The sequence below is a fragment of the Cryptotermes secundus genome, unplaced genomic scaffold (assembly GCF_002891405.2).
Source record: "Cryptotermes secundus unplaced genomic scaffold, Csec_1.0 scaffold2244, whole genome shotgun sequence".
Taxonomy (NCBI): domain Eukaryota; kingdom Metazoa; phylum Arthropoda; class Insecta; order Blattodea; family Kalotermitidae; genus Cryptotermes; species Cryptotermes secundus.
In genome coordinates, this window is record NW_019735495.1 from 182,093 (window position 1) to 203,869 (window position 21,777).

A 21,777-nucleotide genomic window follows, 5' to 3' on the forward strand; every position below is an offset into this window, starting at 1 on the left:
ATTCTATTTCAAACTCGGTAAGATGGTACAGCAGAAACACACAAAATTCTTAAAGAAGCATTTGGTGGTAATGCCCTAGGCCTAACCCAAACCTACAAAAGTGGCAAGAGTGCAAGAGGTTATCCTGGAATATTGAAGGCGAATGATTCATGACATTTGTGACATTCTCAAAATGTTGTATGGAACATGTCAGCAAAATCTGTCACAAGAGCTTAACATACAGCACATTGCAGCGAAATCTGTGCCCAGGCTGCTCGGAAATGACCAAAAGGAACACTGCGTTACCATCTGCTTTGAGCTTAACGAACAGACTGAAAGTGACCCCAGCTTCATCGCCATCATCATTATTGGTGATGATTCTTGGGTTTACAGGTACAGCAAAGATGAAGGAGCTATCATCTCAGTGAAAGACACCAAATTCACTGTGATCCAAGAAAGCACAAGTTTGAAACAATGTCAAATCAATGTTGATTTGTTTTTTTTTGACAATGAAGGCATCAAAACGAACTCCATGGCATTAGTCCACAAGTAAACTATACCGACCGAGCGACCGCCACTTGTTGGAGAAGTTAGTGCCAACTTTAGTGGAGAGAGGTAGTTGCGTAGTCAGTACAACAAATCCCCCACTGCCATTAATTTGGGTTTTCTAGACTGGAATGAAGGCATCATTCATAAGGAATTCGTTCCACCATGCTAGACCGTGACTGGAAACTTCTATTGCAATATTTTGAGGTGGCTGAGGGAAAATGTCTTGTACAAACGTCCAGTCAAATGGCTCAACAATTCCTGGGCCTCGCACCATGATGTGTCCACCCACGCATCACTCCTTATGTGGCAGCTTTCGACTTCAATGAAAATGAGTCATTTCCCACCCTACCCTGCCAGAAGCAGAAACGTGAGAGGTGGATAAACCATTAACATAAAGAAAACCAGATCATTGAAAAAGACAGAAAATGCTACAGAACATAGCAAAAACTGGCTCTGAGCAGTGCAGCTGACCACAAGTGAGCAGCCCCTCCCCTCTCTATCCTTCTTTAGAAAGGGGGCGATGCCGCTTTCATTCATACATTGCATTCTCAATGCCTCCATCCCACAGGTAGAATGGGGCGTCCAAGTTGCAATCTTAAGCAACGACAGCCAGAAAATCTCCAGATAACTAAATAAAAAATATTTTATATAAAATGAATTAAAATGGATGATCCAAATGCAAACTCTACTCATGATACCCCAAAACTGACATTGCTTAGTTAGGGGATCCTTCGCCGTCAACAGCCGGTAGGGAAGAAGACTAAAACAACCTGAATTTTTTTTGGGGGGGGGGCACTCAAGACAGAATTCCACCCAGCTACCATGTCGATGGCGAGCCACTCCCTCTTGGAAAATTCTCGCAAGGGATACAAGCACACTGTGTTTGCAAAAGTCAAAACAGGCCCCCAAAAAATATATGGGGCAATACAAAACCCCACGTAGGTAAAGTAAGACACTCCTAGAAACCCCTAACAGCGACGCTCTAAGCAGCTGTCTCAAACAAGGGGGGATGCTAGCCCTCAACTACCTGTAGGAGAAGCCAAACGGAGTTTGGAACAATGAAAACTAAACAGAATTTCCCTACCTCCTTCACACACTGCTTGTAAACGAGTAGTCTCCTTCCTCTTTTTCCTTGCTAGACTAAGCAAGCTAGAAACAGCTGGAGAGGATGTGATCACATGATAGAATGGAATGAGAGAACCTTCTAGAACCCTAGAACACTGAAGGAAGGGTAAGGGGGGGGATAGGAAGAGAGGCCTGAAATGATGACGGAAAAACAGAACAAAACACTACAGAACATAGCAACAACTGGTTCCAAGCAGTACAGCTGCCCCACAAGGAAAATGAAATGGGAGTAGGAATATAACACGCCCAACCACAATGAAACATCAACAACACCTGAAGCTACTGTATATTATAATGCTACAATTAAGTTAACAGACACCAACCTGAATAGAACACACATACATACATACAAAACGATATTTAGGCATGACAAGTACCATGAATATAACGAATACAATTTTACTTCATTGTCTAAACATTTTAATACAATATAACAATGCAATACATTTTATGACACTTAAAGTTATATGAATATGTACATCTGTAAGCATCTATTTAAATGCAAGACTTTCATTCCAATCTATACATTTTATATATGACTTATACTAATTCAGATACAAGTTTAAATATATAAACTAAATAGAAAATCAAGTGCATACCATAATTATATTATAATATATGAATTCGTATATTAAACACAATTTAATTGTCTAAAAATATTCATTAATATGTACTGCCTGAAGATGGCTTTATAAGCAGAAACATGTAACATATTCTCGTGCTATTAAGATCAATAAACTCATTATACTCGTATACAGTGAGATGTGAACGAGATTTTGATAGCTGTGTTGAGACGGAAACCAAACAAAATCATACAGGATAGCACAACATGATGCATTCCTTAAAGATTATACAACCTTCCTTTTCAGAAATTTCATCAGTAACATTAATATTGTATTCTTGCATTACTTTTAACTTTTTACCCTTCAGTGTCGTAGTCCATGCAAGGCATGCCAGCGGCTTCTGTCACATGTCACCGAAGTCTGTATCTGACACGCCTAGTGCAGCGTCAAGTTTTCGCTCATGTTTTGAACTGTTGTTTTTCATGTAAAGTAATTATTTTGGTATGAAATTAAAGAGGAAATTTCATGCTATCATTTCACATATTCGTTGTCCCACTTTTAAACTTCCCACAGCAGTTATTACATTTAAATTCTTTGAAAAAGTTTTCTACCTCAACACCTGGCGCGCTTAATACCATGCAAATCCATCCTCACCCCTGGAGGAATTCTTCCGAACTAAATATGTTAGATCGATACTGTGTGCTGTCCTGGATGCTGATCGAATGAAAAGTCAATTCTCTTGAGGCATATTCGGACCAGCGTTGCTTCTATATCGGAATTTGTAACCATGAGAAAACACATGGGGAAGATATGACTTTGAGGTGTGATGTTGACTCTAAGAAGTGTGTTATGACTGCCATGTAGCAAATGATAAACAGTTCACTATATGAATGGTGCTACTGTAATTCCCCTTTGTTGTATAAATACGCATCATGCAGTCTGGATATAGCACCCAAGGCCAGCCATGAGGAGCAAAGTGGCGGGCTGTGTTATGTCACAACCAGTGGACGATATATTTACTTCAAACCGAATCATAACAAAGTTTAATGAGATTTGGAATTTGACACTGAAAATGGATGTTTGTGCTTTTCTCAATTCTGTGGTAAATGACAATCAAGATAAGCACATGCAGTAGAACATAAAGGGCCGGGTCGACAATCATCAGACAAACAGTGCCCTGTCTAAAAGAAAGAAATTTTATAAGCAAGATTCTACCAACTGCTAAGAAATCAAGACCACAGAAATGGCATGTTGCATGTCAAAAACTGTGTACTGGTGTGACGCGTATAATGTGAGACTCTTTGTGGAATGTTTTCACAACTATCACACCCAGCTGAATTTCTGAGATATTTTACAGGCTTACTGTACCAAAAAATAATTTTAAAGCCGTGTGGATCAGTACACTGATTCTATATGCATTTCTGAACATAGTGTGAAAATTAGAAAAACAAAACTCCAGTTTTTCCCAATTAATTACACTTTAAATGAAATGGTGCAGTTATAGTTTTAAATGTTTAAATACCCTCCATCCCAAGGAGTGCGTAGGAATTAAATGTCCTGCATCGTTGAAGGGTTAAAGGAGGAGTTACCACATGTGCCTCGTGCTTTGATATTAAAGAGTCCGAATTTTGCTCACAGTGTATCTGTGTTTCATACAATTGTCACTGTTTCTACAAACAGGACTAACCAATTGTTCTTTGTAATAGACATACAGTAATGTGTTTTCTGTGAGGTAGGACAGATTGATTTCAGGTTCGAAAGGCTCAATAATGTATCTTTTTTAAACGCCCAAGGAGAAATAAGTCAGGGGAGTCTTGCTTCAGTGAATATTCTGATTCACTGAAGATCAGTTCTGTGGCATAATGAAATATTTCAGTGGACTAGTGTAAGGTATGAATAAAAAAAAGGTAAGGTATATAGATCACAATTACATAAAAGACAACAAATATAAAATCACATAATTCCTGTTGGAAGATAGACACTTATTACATAGATGATATTACAAAGCATGTACCGCCATGATCACATACTAAAATAAAAAGCAAGCAAAGGTAATTGGCATTAGTTCACTTGTATTAAATTTTTCACCAGATTGCTGAAATTTGCATTGTTAATAACATGATCATGAAAATAATTATGTATGTAACATGCATGACCCAACTTTAGATACTAAGACTTGTCTTAAAGCCAGCAAACTGCCATCTTCTCTCCATGTTGGCACCAATACCAGACAATTCCTGGCGAAACACAGTCGGAAAACGACTCATGAGAGATTCTACTTCACCAGGTCGTAAAGTCGGCTCCATTTTCTGGAGATATGACCACACATAGTCCACTCCTGCACCAAATGGATGGACATGAAGGAAAGTTGCAAGGAGACCTAAAACAAGAAACGAAATTTAATTACTACAGATTCAACTATATACTAGTAAATACTAGAAAGCTTTACATTGTTGGACTTTTTTAAGTTTTCATGGCAGTGCATATGAGGAGTACTTTCCTTTGAGTTTACATTTTATATTAGAAACTTTTATTAATACATAAGCTTAAAACTATTTCTTCAACCTATTTCGCCAAAATGGGTTTTCTCGTTTTTTAAAGGTATCTGTTTAAATATACAGAGTGGCCCACAAAATGATCCAGTATTTGATTTATTAATAATATATTATTTAAATTGCAATACTAGAAACTAAGACACAAAAAGAAAGACCATTGCAAGGAGATTTATCCTCTGAATCAAGGGTTCAATATAACCACCATTACACCTGAAAACTTCTTCAACACGAACTGTGATGTTAATTACTCGACAGCACATATCCTCAGTTATCTCATTGCATGCCTGAATGATTAGTGCTCTCAGTTCCATTACTGCTCAGCCGGCTTCTTATACCGTTCCGTTGACCTGTGTTAACAGCGGTGTCTCCTGTTATGTCACCGTGGGGAGGGCAGAGTGTTTACTGGCCTGTTACCGTAGCAGCGGCAGTGGCTCCTATGCTGTTACATCACCGCGACAATTGTTGCCTGACACAGCTGCTCTGCTGTTACGTCACCATGGGGGGGTGTTTACCGAGCATTGCGTAATGATGGAAGGAGTGGGGGTATGTGACGTCACTCGTGAGACCGCAGAGTTCACATGACCCCTACTTCCTGTTGCGCCATCCACGTCACAATATTATTAAAGTTTATAATAACACCTACATACCTATCAGTTTTGCTTCTCTGTCTGATAACCTGGAAACTGAGGATGATGTATCTGTTGTATCTGCTTTCCCTTCCTCCTCCATATCAACCGCAGGATCTGCTGATTGCTGAATGCTGTCTCCAGCCAGCTCCCCACTCTGATCTGCTTTGATGAGCTGGAGACGGGCCTGCACCTCACCTGCTGACTTCAGTCTTGCCTGCAACTCTCGCACCTTAATTTCGTCTTCTGACTGGCGTCGCTTTGACTCCATAAGTTGCTGTAATATACAGATTAATACCTTGTAAATATCAGTTTGAAGCAATTCTGTATGGTGCTAGTACCCTGACTTATTGAGGAAACTTTGTAATACATAATTCCAAGACTGTATACTGAAGGAACTCTGGTGAAATATATAACAAGTTCTGGGAAGAACTAATTGCCTACTTTCCTTTGATAGGACACAGACTGCATAAAAAAATATGCACCAAACAATTGTTATATTGTTGCATGTGTATTTATTGCCACAACAACATGTTTACCGAGCCACAGCCTAGCAATGATACAAGGATACACATAGACACACAGACTGATGGGAAAGATTTATTTAGTACGCTGTTGAGATGGGCTCAGGTGCCATGATATACATATCAAGTTTCTCAAATATTGGCTCAGGCATTCAAAAGTTAATAGGGGGAACACAGACAGTAAGGTGATTTCACAAGCCCAATTTTATCTTTTCAAAATAAAGTAGGCTAAAAAAGGAGTCTGGAATACTGAATAATGTTTATAGGACAGGGAGAAGATGGCGAGATTATTCCCTTGAGTAAGCAAGATCCACAAACACAAGCAACGATCATCTGTGAAAAAATGGCACACAGCACAATTGGAAAACTGTTGAAGAAATTTACAAACTGGCTCAGTGGTATAACAACCACATTCAGGTCACAGTCGCACCTCAGGAGAAGTTCCTAAAACATTTATGGCAAAACTGGCGTGGCAGTTCTCAGAAGCCATAAGAGCTCATGACTGGAGTCCTAAAAATTACCATCCATAATCGCCTGAAGAAGGAAATGCTTCATCTGCATAACCTGCAGGCATTAAAAAACTCCACAATACCAAGTGACTACATATACTGAGAGCTCTCACTTTACAAAGAATTACTCTTTGAACTCCTGCTCAAAGTTATCTTCTTATAAGTAGCCTCATCACATCATTAGTTGTACATAGCTTCCACAGGGGAGCTAGAGTCACAGACCGGAGGAACGGCACAGAGGGAGCTGGCTTAGCTATGTAATCAACTGACGTGATGGAGGTACTAACAGTGGGTATTTGAATCATAACAAGCAACATCATCATGCCAGACACATCATTACATTACTTATTTGTAGCAGAAATCTCCTAACACAACTCAGCGATGAGTGGTTGGAAACACAGCCAATGTAAGTCCTGCAATTGTGAGGACAGTCACAAGTATCATATGTATTGTGGGCATTAAAGTTACCATCATAAGAGCATTTAATGCAAAGGTTACTGACACACTTAAACATCCAGTAACTTAAATGTTTAAAGAGGCTATCCTTCAGCTGAGACTGCAAACTACTAATATGGAAGTCACTCTTGTATAGTTTCAATTAAAATCACTCACAAGGTGAAGTTTACTCATTTACGCATCTTAAAAAGATCCAGGACAATGCAGTCAGTATAGCGACTGGCTATGGGCTGGATGACTGAGGAGTAAGAGTTCAAGTCCTGGTAGGGGCAAGAATTTTCTCCACATCATCCAAACCGGCTCTGGGGTCCATCCAGCCTCCTATCCAACAGGTACTGAGGACTCTCACCTTGGGGGTAAAGCGACCAGAGCGTGAAGCAGACCACTCACCTCCAACTAGTGCAGAGGTCAAAAAAACATGGATCTATGCAGGGTGTCCCAGGTGTTTGGTGCTATACTTCAGGAGCATACTGAGGGTTCCCTATAGAACTCTGAAATAGGAATCCAAGTCTGCAAACGTAAAATAGCAGTGCTAGGGCTGCATTTAATATCATTCTGTTTAAACTTGGCGCTTCAATGCCGGAGAGCATGCACAGGCATATCACCCCCTCCAAATTCTTAAGACTCACCTGGAATTGGCGCCCTCCATTTTCAATGCATGCGTTAAATCGACAAAAGAAACTTTGGAGCACACTTTCAAATATTCCAGGTGTCTCACGGATAACGTCACATGCAACAAGTATTCTGGCCAATAGCTCCAATTCATTATCCATAGGCATGTCGTAGGCTTTTCACATGGCCCCAGATGAAATAGTCCAGAAGTGTGAAGTCTGGGGATCGGGTGGCCAAGGCACTAGGCCTCCTCTTCCTATCCAATGACCATGAAAAGCAGCATCCTGGTAGTCTTGTGATACAATGCTGAAGTGTGCCGGCGCTCCGTCATGCTGTATCCACATTTGCCTCCGCACAATCAGTGGCGCGTCTTCTAGAAAAGTCGGAAGGATATGTTTCAGGAACACCTTGGAAAAGGGCCCATTGAGTCGCGGTGGTAGGAGGAAAGGCTCAATCAAGTGATCGTCAATGATGCCCGCCCAGACATTGACAGAAAATTGCGCCTGGTGGTAACCTACTGCAGTAACGTTGGGGTTTTTGTCAGCCCAAATGTGGCTGTTTTGACAGCTGAACTAGACATTCCTTGTAAACTGTGCTTCGTCTGTGAATAACATGTGATTCAGGAAGTTGGGCTGATGTAAACACTGGTTCAGTATCCATTGACAAAATTGAACTCGTGGTACGAAGTCAGCTGGACCTACGGCACTTACTCGCATTGGATGATATGGATAAAGTTGTTGGTCATGCAGGATCCTCCAAACACTTCATTTTGATGTCCTCACAATCTTGGCAATGGCACGAGTGCTGGTGGATGGCTATTCCTCTATGCAATGCAGTTTGACAATGAAGCACCAAGTTTAAATGAAATGATTTTAAATGCCACCCTAGCGCTGCTATTTTACGTTTTTGGACATGGGTTCCTATTTTAAAGTTATTCTATAGGGGACCCTCAGTACGCTCCTGAAGTATGGCACCAAACTCCTGGGACACCCTGTATATCCACTGCCTCATACATCTTCACTGCGCTCTCCTTAATCAGTTAAGCACAGGGAGTTTACCTTATGTAACTTACAAAGGATTCATCTATTAAACTGTATGATCACATATCCCCTCACCCAAGAAAATAAAGACCGGAAACTGACAATTACAAACAAGATACTAAAGAATAACGAGTACCAATAACTACCCACACATTTTCAACACCAAAATAAAGTTGCCGTAAATTCTACACAAACACCACTAAATACCCAAAAGGAAAAAAAAACAAACAAACAAACAAACAAACAAACAAACAAACAAATGGGCCACCGTCACATATTTTGGACCAGAAACTAGAACCATCACTTACCTATTTTGAAACACAAACCTTAAAATTCCTTCTAAGACAACCAATACAATCATACACCATTTGAAACTTAAAGGAATACCAGGGGATATATACAACCAGAGTGGTATATAACAGCTACAATGTGGTGAATGCTCACTCAAATATATCGGGTAAATGGGACACATATTCAGAGGTCACTACAGAGAGCACAACAATGCTATGAGGACAAATAAACAACACTCTAAATTTGCACTACACATTTTGGAAACGGGACATAGATTTAACACGATGGACCAGACCATGAAAGTATTACATATAGAAAGGAAGGGAGCCAAACTCAACACTTTGGAAAGATATTATATATACGACATAACGAAGAAAGGTCTGCCGTTGAATGATACGTTCACAGGTATATGTACATAACCCCACATTTGATATTCTAGTAAATACACACACACAAAATAACCCCACACCCTCCCCATCTGTCAAACCACTCACAGTAACCTCCCCTCTACCTCATACCACTCGACTCTCCATAAACATGCCCCCACATATGCGGATACCCCACAAACATGTACTCTAGATCGAATGGCTACAACACAGAGACAGCACCAACGCAGGGAGCAGCCCATACACACCATTCATAAGAATAATCTAATATACATAAGTACATATACCAAATAACCTAACAATGAGTTTAATAACATCACACCCACAAGTTCATCTTATATTATAATAATAATTAAACTGTTACAGATCACATACTGAATCATGAGCATAGCTCCGTAAGGCATTTACTATGGTCATGACTGCATGACCTACCCCATGTAAGAAGATTCCAATATGCGGGCGCCCCACACTATAGTCGCTTCTACCGGCATAAAAACCAGGCCAACATGTAGCGGTTGCAGTCTTATCATAAAAACAGAATTTTACTTTCATGTCTTAATCTTTAGTTTCTAATTTTAATCTTTATATCTTTAATTTTAAATTTTATTATTCAAGGACTTTCAGTTTTGAAAATTTTGACCAAAACTTAATACATGTATTTATGCATTTCAATAATTTCAAGACACAATAAGGATCCTTACTCGAAGAATTAGATGATAATTGCAATTCATCAGCTCATACTGGAGCATTGTACACCTGATGATGACCCGGTATAAGGGTCAAAATATTCTGTGTCTGTAAAAGCATAATAAAAGCAAATGTTGACAGAGTAGTGTCTTCTTTGTTTTTAAATACAGAATATTGTTGTGTAGACTGCATACCTTACACACTTTTGTATAGCTTATGTTGAAGAAAACATAACGAAAAGTAAACTACAGAATGAAGTACTTTTCCTCTGTTGGATTTTAAGTTCTCACACTGCTGACTATGAAGACAGCTACCTTTTGGGATGTGATATTTTGTAGTTCAGTGGAAGTGATCATTGTTTTGGCTGACTGCTTCATGCTGGATGATTGCTTGGCTGACTCCTCAACCCTGAGGATGGAAGCAGGGCATTCCTCTGAAATTTCAGTTAACTTCTACCATACTACATGGTGTTACATCCCACAAAATATATTTATTTTGCTTCTGGTTCCAGACAATTGAACACTGCAGACATCCTCAACTGCAAACACTTCTTTTAAATATTTTATGCACCGAAGTTTATATAAAAAAAACTGTTCATTCTGTACCTGACAAATAATATCATGAAAGGTAATCCGATATCAGAGTGTAGCATAAATTAATTTCTTTCAGTACATCATAATGAGAGAATGTTATATACAGTGCTTTCCAAACCTACTTGTTGCATTCCTTGCAGTGTCTGCTGTAACATTTTCAGCTGCTTCTCCTTCTGGTCCAATTCAGCCTTGAGGTCAGATCTTACCAGGTCAACCTCATTTTTATATGCCTCTAACTGACATCGTAAACTGTCATTCTCTTCCTGAAAATCAACCAAAACCATAACTCTTAACAGATTTGTAAGAAAACCAGAACAATCTATTTTCTAGCTTCAGCTCAGTTGGTACAGTGACAGGCTACAGGCTGGATGGCCAGGGCTACTTCTCTCCTCCACAGCATCTAGACTGGCTCTGGAACCCACCCAGCCTCTATCCAATGGGTACCAGGGACCCTTTCTCTAGAGGGTGTAAAGCTGACCATTCATCTCCATCTAGTGCTGAGGTCAAGAAGAGTGGAGCTGTATGCCTACTCCTCTGGGGACAACTTTACCTTTTTACTTACACTTACCAAACTGCTAGTCCTCCACACTCATCTGTCATCTCCTTAACACACTCAATAGCCCTAACCAGAGAGGACATTATCACATCCTCAGACTTTAAAACATTTGCTGCAAGGTCCTTAAATCCAGGTATCACTCCATATGCAGGCTTGGAGTTCTGCACTGTGACAGGCACTGCAGTGAAAATAGTTTCATGTTACCTTTAGCAGACACTGTGAATGTGATACTGTGCATACCAGCCTTTGGGTTACAGGGAACTCCATACATCAGCTGACCAACTGACTCCATGCAGCTGAATCCTTCTTGAGACACTGATAGTCGCTCAGTTGCTCAAGAATTTCCCAACGTTTTATGGACCCCCCCAAAACTGGTTCCTATCCTGAGCCAGATTAATATGCTGATATATTGGGTTTTTGGACTTATCCATTGTCCTGTGATTGAGGCTAGCTCTTTCTAATGGACCCAACAGAATAGGCGTTTTCCTTTGCCTGAGGACGGAAACAGATCCAGTTTCCGAAACGTCGTGTTTTTATTAGTTATCTTAAAAACCAGGACGATGGATGAAGTCCAAAAACCCAATATATCAGTGTGTTATACACCATCGTCAGAATCCTATAGTAACTACTCAGATTAATATGATTCACAGCACACTATCCTACTTCTCTATCATCAATTTCTAACTCTAACTCTCTAACTCTAGCTAGTGGTCTACTTCCTTCTTGCTTTCCTAAAAAAATCCTGTATGCATTACTGTTCTTCCCTATGTCTTGCCATCATCATCCTCCTTGGCTTGATCATTCTGTTTACATTTCATCAACAGTACAAATTATGAAGCTCCTCATTATGTAATTTTCTCGAACCTCATATTATTTAATCCCTTTTTGGTTATGGCTTTTGCATCATAACTCAGAAAATAGTACTCTTCACAACCACCACTGTGAGAACCTCAAAACATACCAAACAGTACAGCTCACAGAGTGTGCAGAGGTGTAATGAGTGACTCGATTTGGTTTTCCTTGTTTGCGTGCTCTTGGCTAATGACCTCCATAATTTCTGCTGTGCTGACAGTTCATTCCACATCTATCAGCCATTTTCTTGAAAGCTTAAGATTCTGCATCCAACACAAAGTGGCCTACCCTGGCTTTTACCTTTCCAAAATTTTTTAGTCAGAAAATCATAATTGTTGTCCTTTCATGAATTGGATGCTGTTTTCATAATTGTCCTGGTATAAACGGTGGCATAATTACTAAAAGCTGCGGGTGCTTCCTATTACATCAATCCCTTGCACATGATTTCAGAACACTGCCACAATTTGCCACTGTGCATACAAATGGTTCTCATTGATGACTACCTGCATAGTATGAGTTACAAAGTACTTCAAGTACTCGGTCACATTCCCACTATCTTAGAATGTAAACTGCACTTCAGGTTGTCAATTAAGGGGTGAAACCATGGGGATGTCATCCACTAATTCTAAAATGTGTTCTGTTTTCTTTGTTGATTATTATAGTGGACATCATTCAGCTGTTATTCAAAATTTCTGCAGGAAGCTGGTAATGCCTGGAGATTTATGAGATCCATACATGAATATCTATTCATAGGCCAATCAATCTAATGTGATTTTATTCTAAACAAAAACGGACCTGCTAAACTGACTTATGTCTATGCCAACAATATCAAAACCTTACCAATAAATGAACTTAAGTCAATTTTGGCAGTGAATGTGTTAAGTCTGAAGCTTCATCTACTCAGCACTCAGCTGGTCACGGAGGAGAAACTCAGTGTATTTTCATCAGCAGGTGCGAATACCTTTTCCGTTGGCAATATGTCTGTCTTTTTCCATTTATGTTGGTAGTATTTTGATTTGCTTCCATAACGGAATTTATATTTTTAACATTCTCTGCATTCTTTGTCGAGCATTACATTGTGCTGTGACAGCCTGTAAGAATTAATTGGTTTTCACCCATACAGTGATGGCAAAATGCAAGTGCAGTATTAATGACAGTATTAATAGTGAATCTCCATTTATTAAAGGTGTGAATGATAATGCTGAATGCATGTTATGCAACACAAAATTTTGCATTGCACATTGTGGTTGGTCAGATTTCATCAATCATGTGAAAACGAAACAACATAAACTGGCTGTTCAAGACAAATCATCCAATAACAGAATAAGTTAACTACTTAAGTACAAAGAATATTAGTGAAATGGAAGAACAGTTACTGCTAGTAGCACATGAAGCAGTCTTTGCATATCATACTGCAGTGCATAACCACAGCTTCAAACCTATGAACTGCTGAACCACAATCAGGAGGAAACTTTTCAACGATAAATTTATATTTTCATAAACAAAATGCAAAGCAATAATCACCAATGTTATTGTGCCATTTGCAACAAAACAGGTTCTTCCAGAGCTAAAAGAAGCTTGCTTCATATCTGTATTGTTTGACTCATCTAACTACCTGGACAAGAAGTTAGTGGCCCTGACTGTCAGATATTTTCACACAGATAAAGGTGTGACAGTCAAGGTGCTAGCGTTGGTTGCTTTTGGTGGTGAAATTTAAGATCTGCTGCTATTTTATGTGATAGAAGTGTCACAGAAATTAGATCTCCTTTAAAAGTTACTGCAATATCAGCAGATAATACCAATATGCTAACATACAAACAGTCTTATACAATATAACAGAAGATTACATTAGGGCCCATTAAGGTTGCCAAGCGCACAAAGGGCTATACACTCAAGAATTCAGTTTTCACTATTACCTTAACCACACCAAGGAGCATGGAAAGCTCTGCTGGTATACAGACCACACCATGGACTGGACAACTGAAATATTAGGATTAGATTCCTGGTAGGATGTTTCTCTTCCCCACAGCAACTAGACTTGCTGTGGGTCCACTCAGCCTCCCAGTCTATGGATACTGGGGGTCTTTCTCTGCTGGTAAAGCAGCCATGGCATGAAGGTCTATCTCAACTCCCCCATATGCTTTCATGTGTTACTTAATTTAACACATAACTTTTTCCTTACATTGACCACACCAAGCAACACTCAAACACGAGTAAAAACTAAATTTCTAACCTTAATCACAGCAAGATTTGCTTTATCTTCTGAAGAATCAATCCTACTTTTCTTCTTAGGATTTGTCATGTAATCCTCTTCGGTGTCCGATACCTCCATCTCCTCATCTGCCCGTTCATTCAACACCTCCTCCAGTTGTACCGTCTTGATTTCCTGCAAACACCACCCAACCACATGTCATAGTACTGACTAACTAATGGGGCTCTCCCACGTTCCTCCTGCAATCTTCATGGATTCCATTCCAGTTTCATGATCACCTGACAAATACACTTCTGTCTAGGTTCACATCTATTATAAAATTTGTGAACCTTTACTTCTTTCTCCTCAATTATAAATGGGTCACATTACCAGAAATCACATAAGGAATACATACCTCTGGTGTAGACAGCATGCAAAAGATAATTCTAAGATATTTCATTTCTCTCGAAACATAAATTAATTAAAATATGAAGAAACATCTCTGAATGAATAATGTATCAATTAACAAACCATTCAAACATCGTGTCTGTAAACACTATGATGCCAGACTGAATAAAGATAATCATTTACTGACACCTAGTGGAAAATAAAAAGAGCATCAGTATCAATAATAGTGCACTGGTTTAAAAAAGCTGGAAAGATGTGCCAGCCAATATTATTCCAAAATCATTTTAATATGCAGTTTGTCTATTGTGGAAGATGAAACACAAAATGTCATTCTTCATGATGATAGTGGACAAAATGGCCAGTTTGTTACATTTAATGAACATAATTAAAGGTATACTGTAAATAAGCAAACCATTAGGCACTTTTATTCCCTGACAGACGTTGTGTGGCTCTGATACGAAACAGTAACTTTCAGCTTAAGCATCAATATGTGTGCTTACTGCATTACACATTAGTAACTGGAGTATTAAAGCCAATCCTCATGCAGTTACCAAACTTTCCATATATGAATGCATATATGAAGATAATTTACTTTGAAATTTAATGTTTAAAAGCATCTACCTTTCCAGTTAAAATTACTAATTCTATGGAGCAGAAACTAATATTTTCTCAGGTAAAGAGGTACAGTTGTCCCTGCACTTAATTAAGCCCCCTGACACCCCTTGGATAGGAGGTGTGGTGGGCCCCAGGGCTGGTTTGGACACTGGGGACTAGAGAAATGTCTTCCGCTGCTGAGAATCAAACACCAGGCGTCCAGCCCATAGCCCTTTGCTGTAGTCCTGTTACTTAACACTCACACCTCACATATCGATAATAAATTTCAAATGCTCTAATGGGTTGCTACTTACTGTTCTAAATCAAGCAGGAAATTGTACTTTCTGCCGCTGCCACACCATCACATTCAATTCATGAGGGAAACAAACAAAAGTGTTTTCTTCTAGTTCTGCTACTATATAAGCATTCAGAATTACATCTTGATTTAGATATATCCCACTCTGAAATAATGCATGGTCAACAATCAGAGCTAACATGAGGTACGGAAAAACAGTATTAAAGAACTGAATCAAACTCTTAGTCTGAATTTCACAGAAGTTTTTATGTGGAATGTAAAGACAATACTGTTTCAGCCATATTTCTCATATTCATAAAAAATGATGAAGAATGAAATATCATTCTTAAGTATAAAAAGCAAATTTTAAGACTAAGAAGTAGAACATGTAAAATAATGTAAATTCACTCTTCTAAATTATATACATCATACAGGTTAGTGCAGAATAGCGACTCGCTACAGGCTGGATTACTGAGGGATCAGAGTTTGAGTCCTGGTAGGAGTAAGACATTTACTCTTCACATCATTCAGACTGTTTCTGAAGCCCACGCAGACTCCTATCCAATGTGTAAGGGAGTTCTTTCCTTGGGGGTAAGTAGCTGGGGCGCAAAGCTGGCCACTGACCTCCTACCAGTGAGAGGGTCAAGAATATGTGGATCTCTATATCTACTTCCACACACATCTTAATGGCACAGTGATTCGCTAGTTAAGCACAAGGACAACTTCAGCTTTCTTTTTTTTTTTTAGACAGGTTACCGTAGCAGGTGAGACAAATCTATCAGCCATGAAAGCTCAAAATCAATATCTAATATCAGGAATATCTGGGTACAGAGTATTCATCAAAATACTATGTCCTGAAAGGCACACATACTCGTATACGGTAGTGGCTAAGATTGCAGAAAAACGTGTGGATGCCAATGATTTTCTTTACATTTTACAAAGACAATAAAATAAGCTGCCTTATATCTACATATAATCTCTCTACACATAAATACCTTTGATTGTGTTCTTTCTCCATCTGCCCCTTTTGTTACCTACCTGGGTAGCCCCCGGGTGCTCCTCATCTTGTTACTTTGGTTGTTACTGATACAAATTACCAATGGAACCATTAAATTCTCTTAATTATAAACACAAACATCACCATTTTATATGTGCCTATATACTGAGCACAAAGGCTATCAAAATAACAGGATACCATTTGCTTTCGAGCTTTACCTGTTACTGTATCTTATATCAGACTAATTTCAATTAAGGCCATCAGAAATCAAGTTCATCATTCACCTTTTTTCACTACTGTTCTTCAATCACAAGAATGATATGCAGAAATATAAATAATAATTACATGAAGTTTACATTTTTTTAGCCTGAACTAACTAATTTAAAATAATTATTGTGGTATATTAATGCTAAGTACATGCCACCCTCACATGCAACTTTCAAGTACAATTCTGAATTAATTCACTGATAATATCTGACAATTTTTCTTGAAAATGTAACAAATGTAAAAATTGGGTTATGGTACTCCAACAGCTTTAAATTTAAAATGGCATACAAAGTTACATTCAACTTCATATGCCAAATTTCCTTAATATGTAAAAGTGGATGGAACTGAATGACAGTTCATTCTTGGTATTTGCACATATTCTGCTCTGGAACACTGGTTTTTAACCATGTCACAGTGTTCCCATTCACTCTAGGAAGTTTGTGGCCAACTGCCATTATGTCATGAACATGACGGTCTGTGACAGGCCATATTTGCTAACAAAGCCACGAGTGGGTTTCACTTCAGCAACCTTCATATGATATATATAAAATTAACTCATATTACAAGTTGTTGGATCTGAGGTTCTCACGACAGTGACCATAACGAGTACAACTCTGTGGGACATGACATCATGTAGTCCTGTAAGTTCACTGACATTTGGGAGCAAGTATATACCTTGGAAACATCAGCGAATTTCTACTGCACTAAATAGATTTATTGGCCGCACCACAGCTCAAGCGGTCAGTCACTGTCTTCCCAATGTGGCGGCCTTGGTTCGATCCCGGGTCTGGTCAAGTGGGATTTGTGGTGGACATAGTGGCGCTGGGGTAGGTTTTCTCCGAGAACTTCGGTTTCCCCTGCCAATAATCATTCCACCAATTCCTCCATAATCACCCTCATCTATCATCTGGGGCTGGTACAATAGGCCAGAAGTGGCCGCAGTGCAAGGGACTTAGTTCAACCCCACTAGCAATAAGAAAAAAATTGATTTATTACATCCCAGAAGATAAAACTCTTTTAATATTGCATATCACAAAACTGCGGGCATCTGATATTGTAGTTGGTTGAGGCACTATGCTACAAGCTGGAAGGTTGCAGGTTCCAGTCCCGATGAGGTGGATGTTTTTCAATTACCTAATCCTTCCAGCCACACTATGGCCCTGGAGTGGACTCACCCTCTAACAGAAATGAGTACCATGAATTTTCCTGGGGGATAAAGGACAGCCAGTGTGTAAGGTTGACAACCTTACTGCCATCTGTGAGCCAACTGTCTAGAGAAAATGTGGGAGCCTCGACGTCTCAGAACCCTATGAGCCGTCATGGCCTGTTACAGGGATAGCTTTACTTTTTTTTTTACCTTTTTATCACAAAACTGACATTGTAAAATTAATTTTAGAAAATTCAATTGTTTTAAATGCAGTTGTGACAGGAAGACTGCTGACTTGTTCAGGTGATTTCCTCACTAATCCTTTAATATTGCTCTGTCAAGAAGCTTCCTCTTCAACATGCTGCTAATGAGAAATGGATCTACACAGATTTCATAAAACATAACAGCTCTATGACTGAAAGTATCATCTTCTGGGTTGTAATGCTATGATTGACATTTTGGCAGAACATGTCACCTCTGTCTTCAGGGATGAAGAGGAATCCAAGCAACAAATCATGCAATGAACAGCATGGCATTACAACTTGGAAGACCGAACACTTCAGAGGTGATGTCGTGAGAAACGCAAATCCGCCACTTTTTCACTGATTGTAACATCTTCCTTTCATATTTGAGAATAATATGGTCCATTCTAGACTTTTCTCTAAAAAGTACCGTATAAACATCACTAAGAACAATTTATAAATTACTCAGCTGTGTTAGAAACATTCTTTATAATAAATATATAATTTATCACACCTGATTAGTAAGTGGGGGAACCTATTAAAATATACAAAACAGTTTCTTTAGCACATCACTACATAAAAGACAAGCCAGTGGAAAACTCTACACTAATACTAACACATAACACACACTACACAAACAGCATTAATTTCTTAGGTTTGAGTTTTCACTGGCTTTTGTGTGAACTGGTTCGGTAACTGTGAGCTGTATCCATCTTAACATAGGCCACCTCGTTCCACGGATGTACTGAAAAGTCATTCCATAAGTACAGCATGCCGCATACATTCATTTTAAGGATATGAAAAAATGATCAGTTTCCTGGGACAGAATTTGTAGAACTAAGAATATATTGGGAACTCCTTCCTATATGTAGAATCATTCTGCTCGTGAAACATTTATCAAACGAAATTTATTGCAGAGAATATACTTCTCTTGGAATAGACTTCAGGAAAATCTCTTATCAGGACACATGACAGTTTATATGAATTTACAGCGAATACAAAATAACAGACCGTCATGTAGTAACATCAAATGTTCTCACTGAACATTGAACAACATTCAAAATTCCAGTATTTATCCAGAGTTTACGTTACATTACATTATTACTGAAAATCTGTCTATACACATAAATTTCCTTATTCAAGAATGGAGTCAACATGAAAATCAATTCTGCTTTTACTGAAACTATATATTTAACATCTTGCTAAAAAAAAAAAGAACCAGGAATTCAACAATAAAAATATATATGCACTCTACTCATCTCAAACATGCTCTATGTTTTCTTAATTTAGGATGATAAAATAATCAATTAATATACACTATATTCAGACAATCTGAACAAACATTAAAATAAACAATTTCTTTATTAAAACCGTCACAGCACAAATATATTAAGGTCAGTGCCAAGTTTTGGCTCTGCAGTACTAGTAAAACTGGATACAATAATATTAATTATATTAAAATACGTGGCATAAAAATACAATAAATTAGACTATATAAAACAAAAGTTATAATATAAAACAAGAATAAAATTCTTTGAGTGATGCTTTACATCATCGAGTCAGTCGTTGGTTTTTGTGATTTTATTGTGTTCCCACGGAAAAATTGGAGTATTCTATATTTTGTGTATATATAATAAACTGTTTTGGAGGCTTGTGATGTAGAAGTAGTAATATTAATGTTAATTATTTAGTTGGTGCCTCATCTTACAAAGTATTGTCCGACTAAATAATTAACCTTAATATTACTACTGCATCACGAACCTCCAAAACAGTTTATTATATATACACAAAATATAGAATACTCCAATTTTTCCGTGGGAACACAATAAAATCACAAAAACCAACGACTGACTCGATGATGTAAAGCATCACTCAAAGAATTTTATTCTTGTAAGATTTGAGGCTTTCACGGCGGTGACTATGAAGAAAGCAGTCTTCTGGGATTTGGCACCGTGTATATGTGGCTGCTTTACCGTGTCTCACGGTGTTGTCGCTTGCAGATTTACTTATACTTTTTCTTCAACCCTGAAGATGGGGGCAATACGTTCCTCCGAAACGTCGGTTAACACCACATATACACGGTGCCAAATCCCAGAAGACTGCTTTCTTCAATTTTATTCTTGTTTTATATTATAACTTTTGTTTTATATAGTCTAATTTATTGTATTTTTATGCCAAGTATTTTAATATAATTAATATTATTGTATCCAGTTTTACTAGTACTGCAGTTCAGTGGTGTATATATGTCAGTCATGTATTTGTCTGATGATGGCTTTTAATAGCCGAAACATGTAGCAGAGCCAAAACTTGGCAATGACCTTAATATAGTTGTGTTGTGATGGTTTTAATAAAGAAATTGTATATTATAACACAGCAGGATGCATGAAATGAAAATTACAATAAACATTTGCATCTTTCATCACTATACTGCATATTTTTCTTTTCAGCCAATATTTTCAAAAATACATAGAAGTAGTTAATCTATTTACATCTGAAGCATTTTGACAACAGCATGGCACAGTGCTTAAAACTATCGTTCTGAACTTCGTTCATCATGCAAATTCATTAAAACCAACAAATTTTGGAAAATGGGTTTTATTTCCATCTTCAAGTGCACATGCCCCTTGTTAAAACGACTATGAAACCATCAACTACGTATGAGTACATCTACTGAGGGCCCAACAGAATTGGGTTTCCTTCGTATCCCATTCACCTGCAGAACTCAGTTCCAAAACATCTTGGTTCCAACAAAGCAGGATGATGCTCGAAGTCCAAAATAATAGTTCCAAACAAAGCAATCTGATGCTTATGTGCTTAGAATGACACACTCACCTTCTGGCATCATATTATTAGTTAGTAAACTAATTTTCAGTAACATCATGATGTTCACTGATAATATTTCAAACTCCAGAAATTGGTGAATGTTCATAAAAAGGTCTGTCACTGCATTTAACGACCATTCAAACACACATATCTGACAGTACAGCCCATTCTATAGCAGCAAATAAATCAAGCAGCTGGATGAATGCAAAAATCTTAACTTTTGCTCACTAGCAATGCCAACATGCAGATGTGTGTGCCTACAGCCATGGGGTTTGCAAGATGGGAATCTCTCAGCATTCAGTCTAATACTATATTGACATTACATTCCAGTTTAGCAATAAATGCACTTAAAAAAAGATAAAAGGTAAAGTTGTCCCAGTGCCTAATTAATTAAGCAAACATGCCATTATGTCATACAGAGGAGTGAAGGTATAGCTCCACCTTTCTTGACTTTGGCACTAAATGGAGGTGGGTGGCCAGTTTCACACCCCAAATGCTTTATCCCTGGGAAAACAGCCCCCAGTACCCATTGGATAGGAGGCTGGGCGAGCCCTAGAGCAGGTCTGGACACTGTATAACAGGGCCACAAATTAAACACCAGCCATCCAGTCTGTAGCCTGATGCTATACTGGATTATTAACACATTACCAAGAACATCAATTTTAGGACCACCACCTGTTATTGTGCCGTTGATACAACTCATGTGTAAGACCAGTGAGTTGCACATCCCATGTCTTTATGGCGAACTACTAGCAAAGTCATTTCACCATTTTATTTCAAATTTATATGTACAGAGAGAGATGCACACAAATTATTATCCTTAGTTTTACTTCACTATCTATGAATTCTGTAATCTGGAAAAAACTTTTGTGGCCACTTATTTTTCAATCTGCAACTTCAGTTCATGATT

General features: G+C 38.4%; 1 protein-coding gene across 2 annotated transcripts in view; it reads right to left on the reverse strand.

Moving 5' to 3' along the window:
• Positions 1-1,921: 1,921 nt before the first annotated feature.
• Positions 1,922-21,777, reverse strand: part of LOC111869491 (ecto-NOX disulfide-thiol exchanger 2) — a 48,547-nt gene continuing 28,691 nt past the window's right edge. Inside the window, exons 9-12 of one of the 2 annotated variants that reach the window (XM_023861062.2) lie at positions 14,137-14,289; positions 10,618-10,758; positions 5,419-5,674; positions 1,922-4,596 (exon numbers count right to left, since the gene is read on the reverse strand). In XM_023861062.2, coding sequence (XP_023716830.1) covers positions 4,379-4,596; positions 5,419-5,674; positions 10,618-10,758; positions 14,137-14,289 — 768 coding nt within the window. In that variant the 3' untranslated portion in view covers positions 1,922-4,378. Of the gene's footprint in view, positions 4,597-5,418; positions 5,675-7,660; positions 7,872-10,617; positions 10,759-14,136; positions 14,290-21,777 lie in introns of those variants that run through there. The other variant, XM_023861063.2, reaches the window with a different exon arrangement.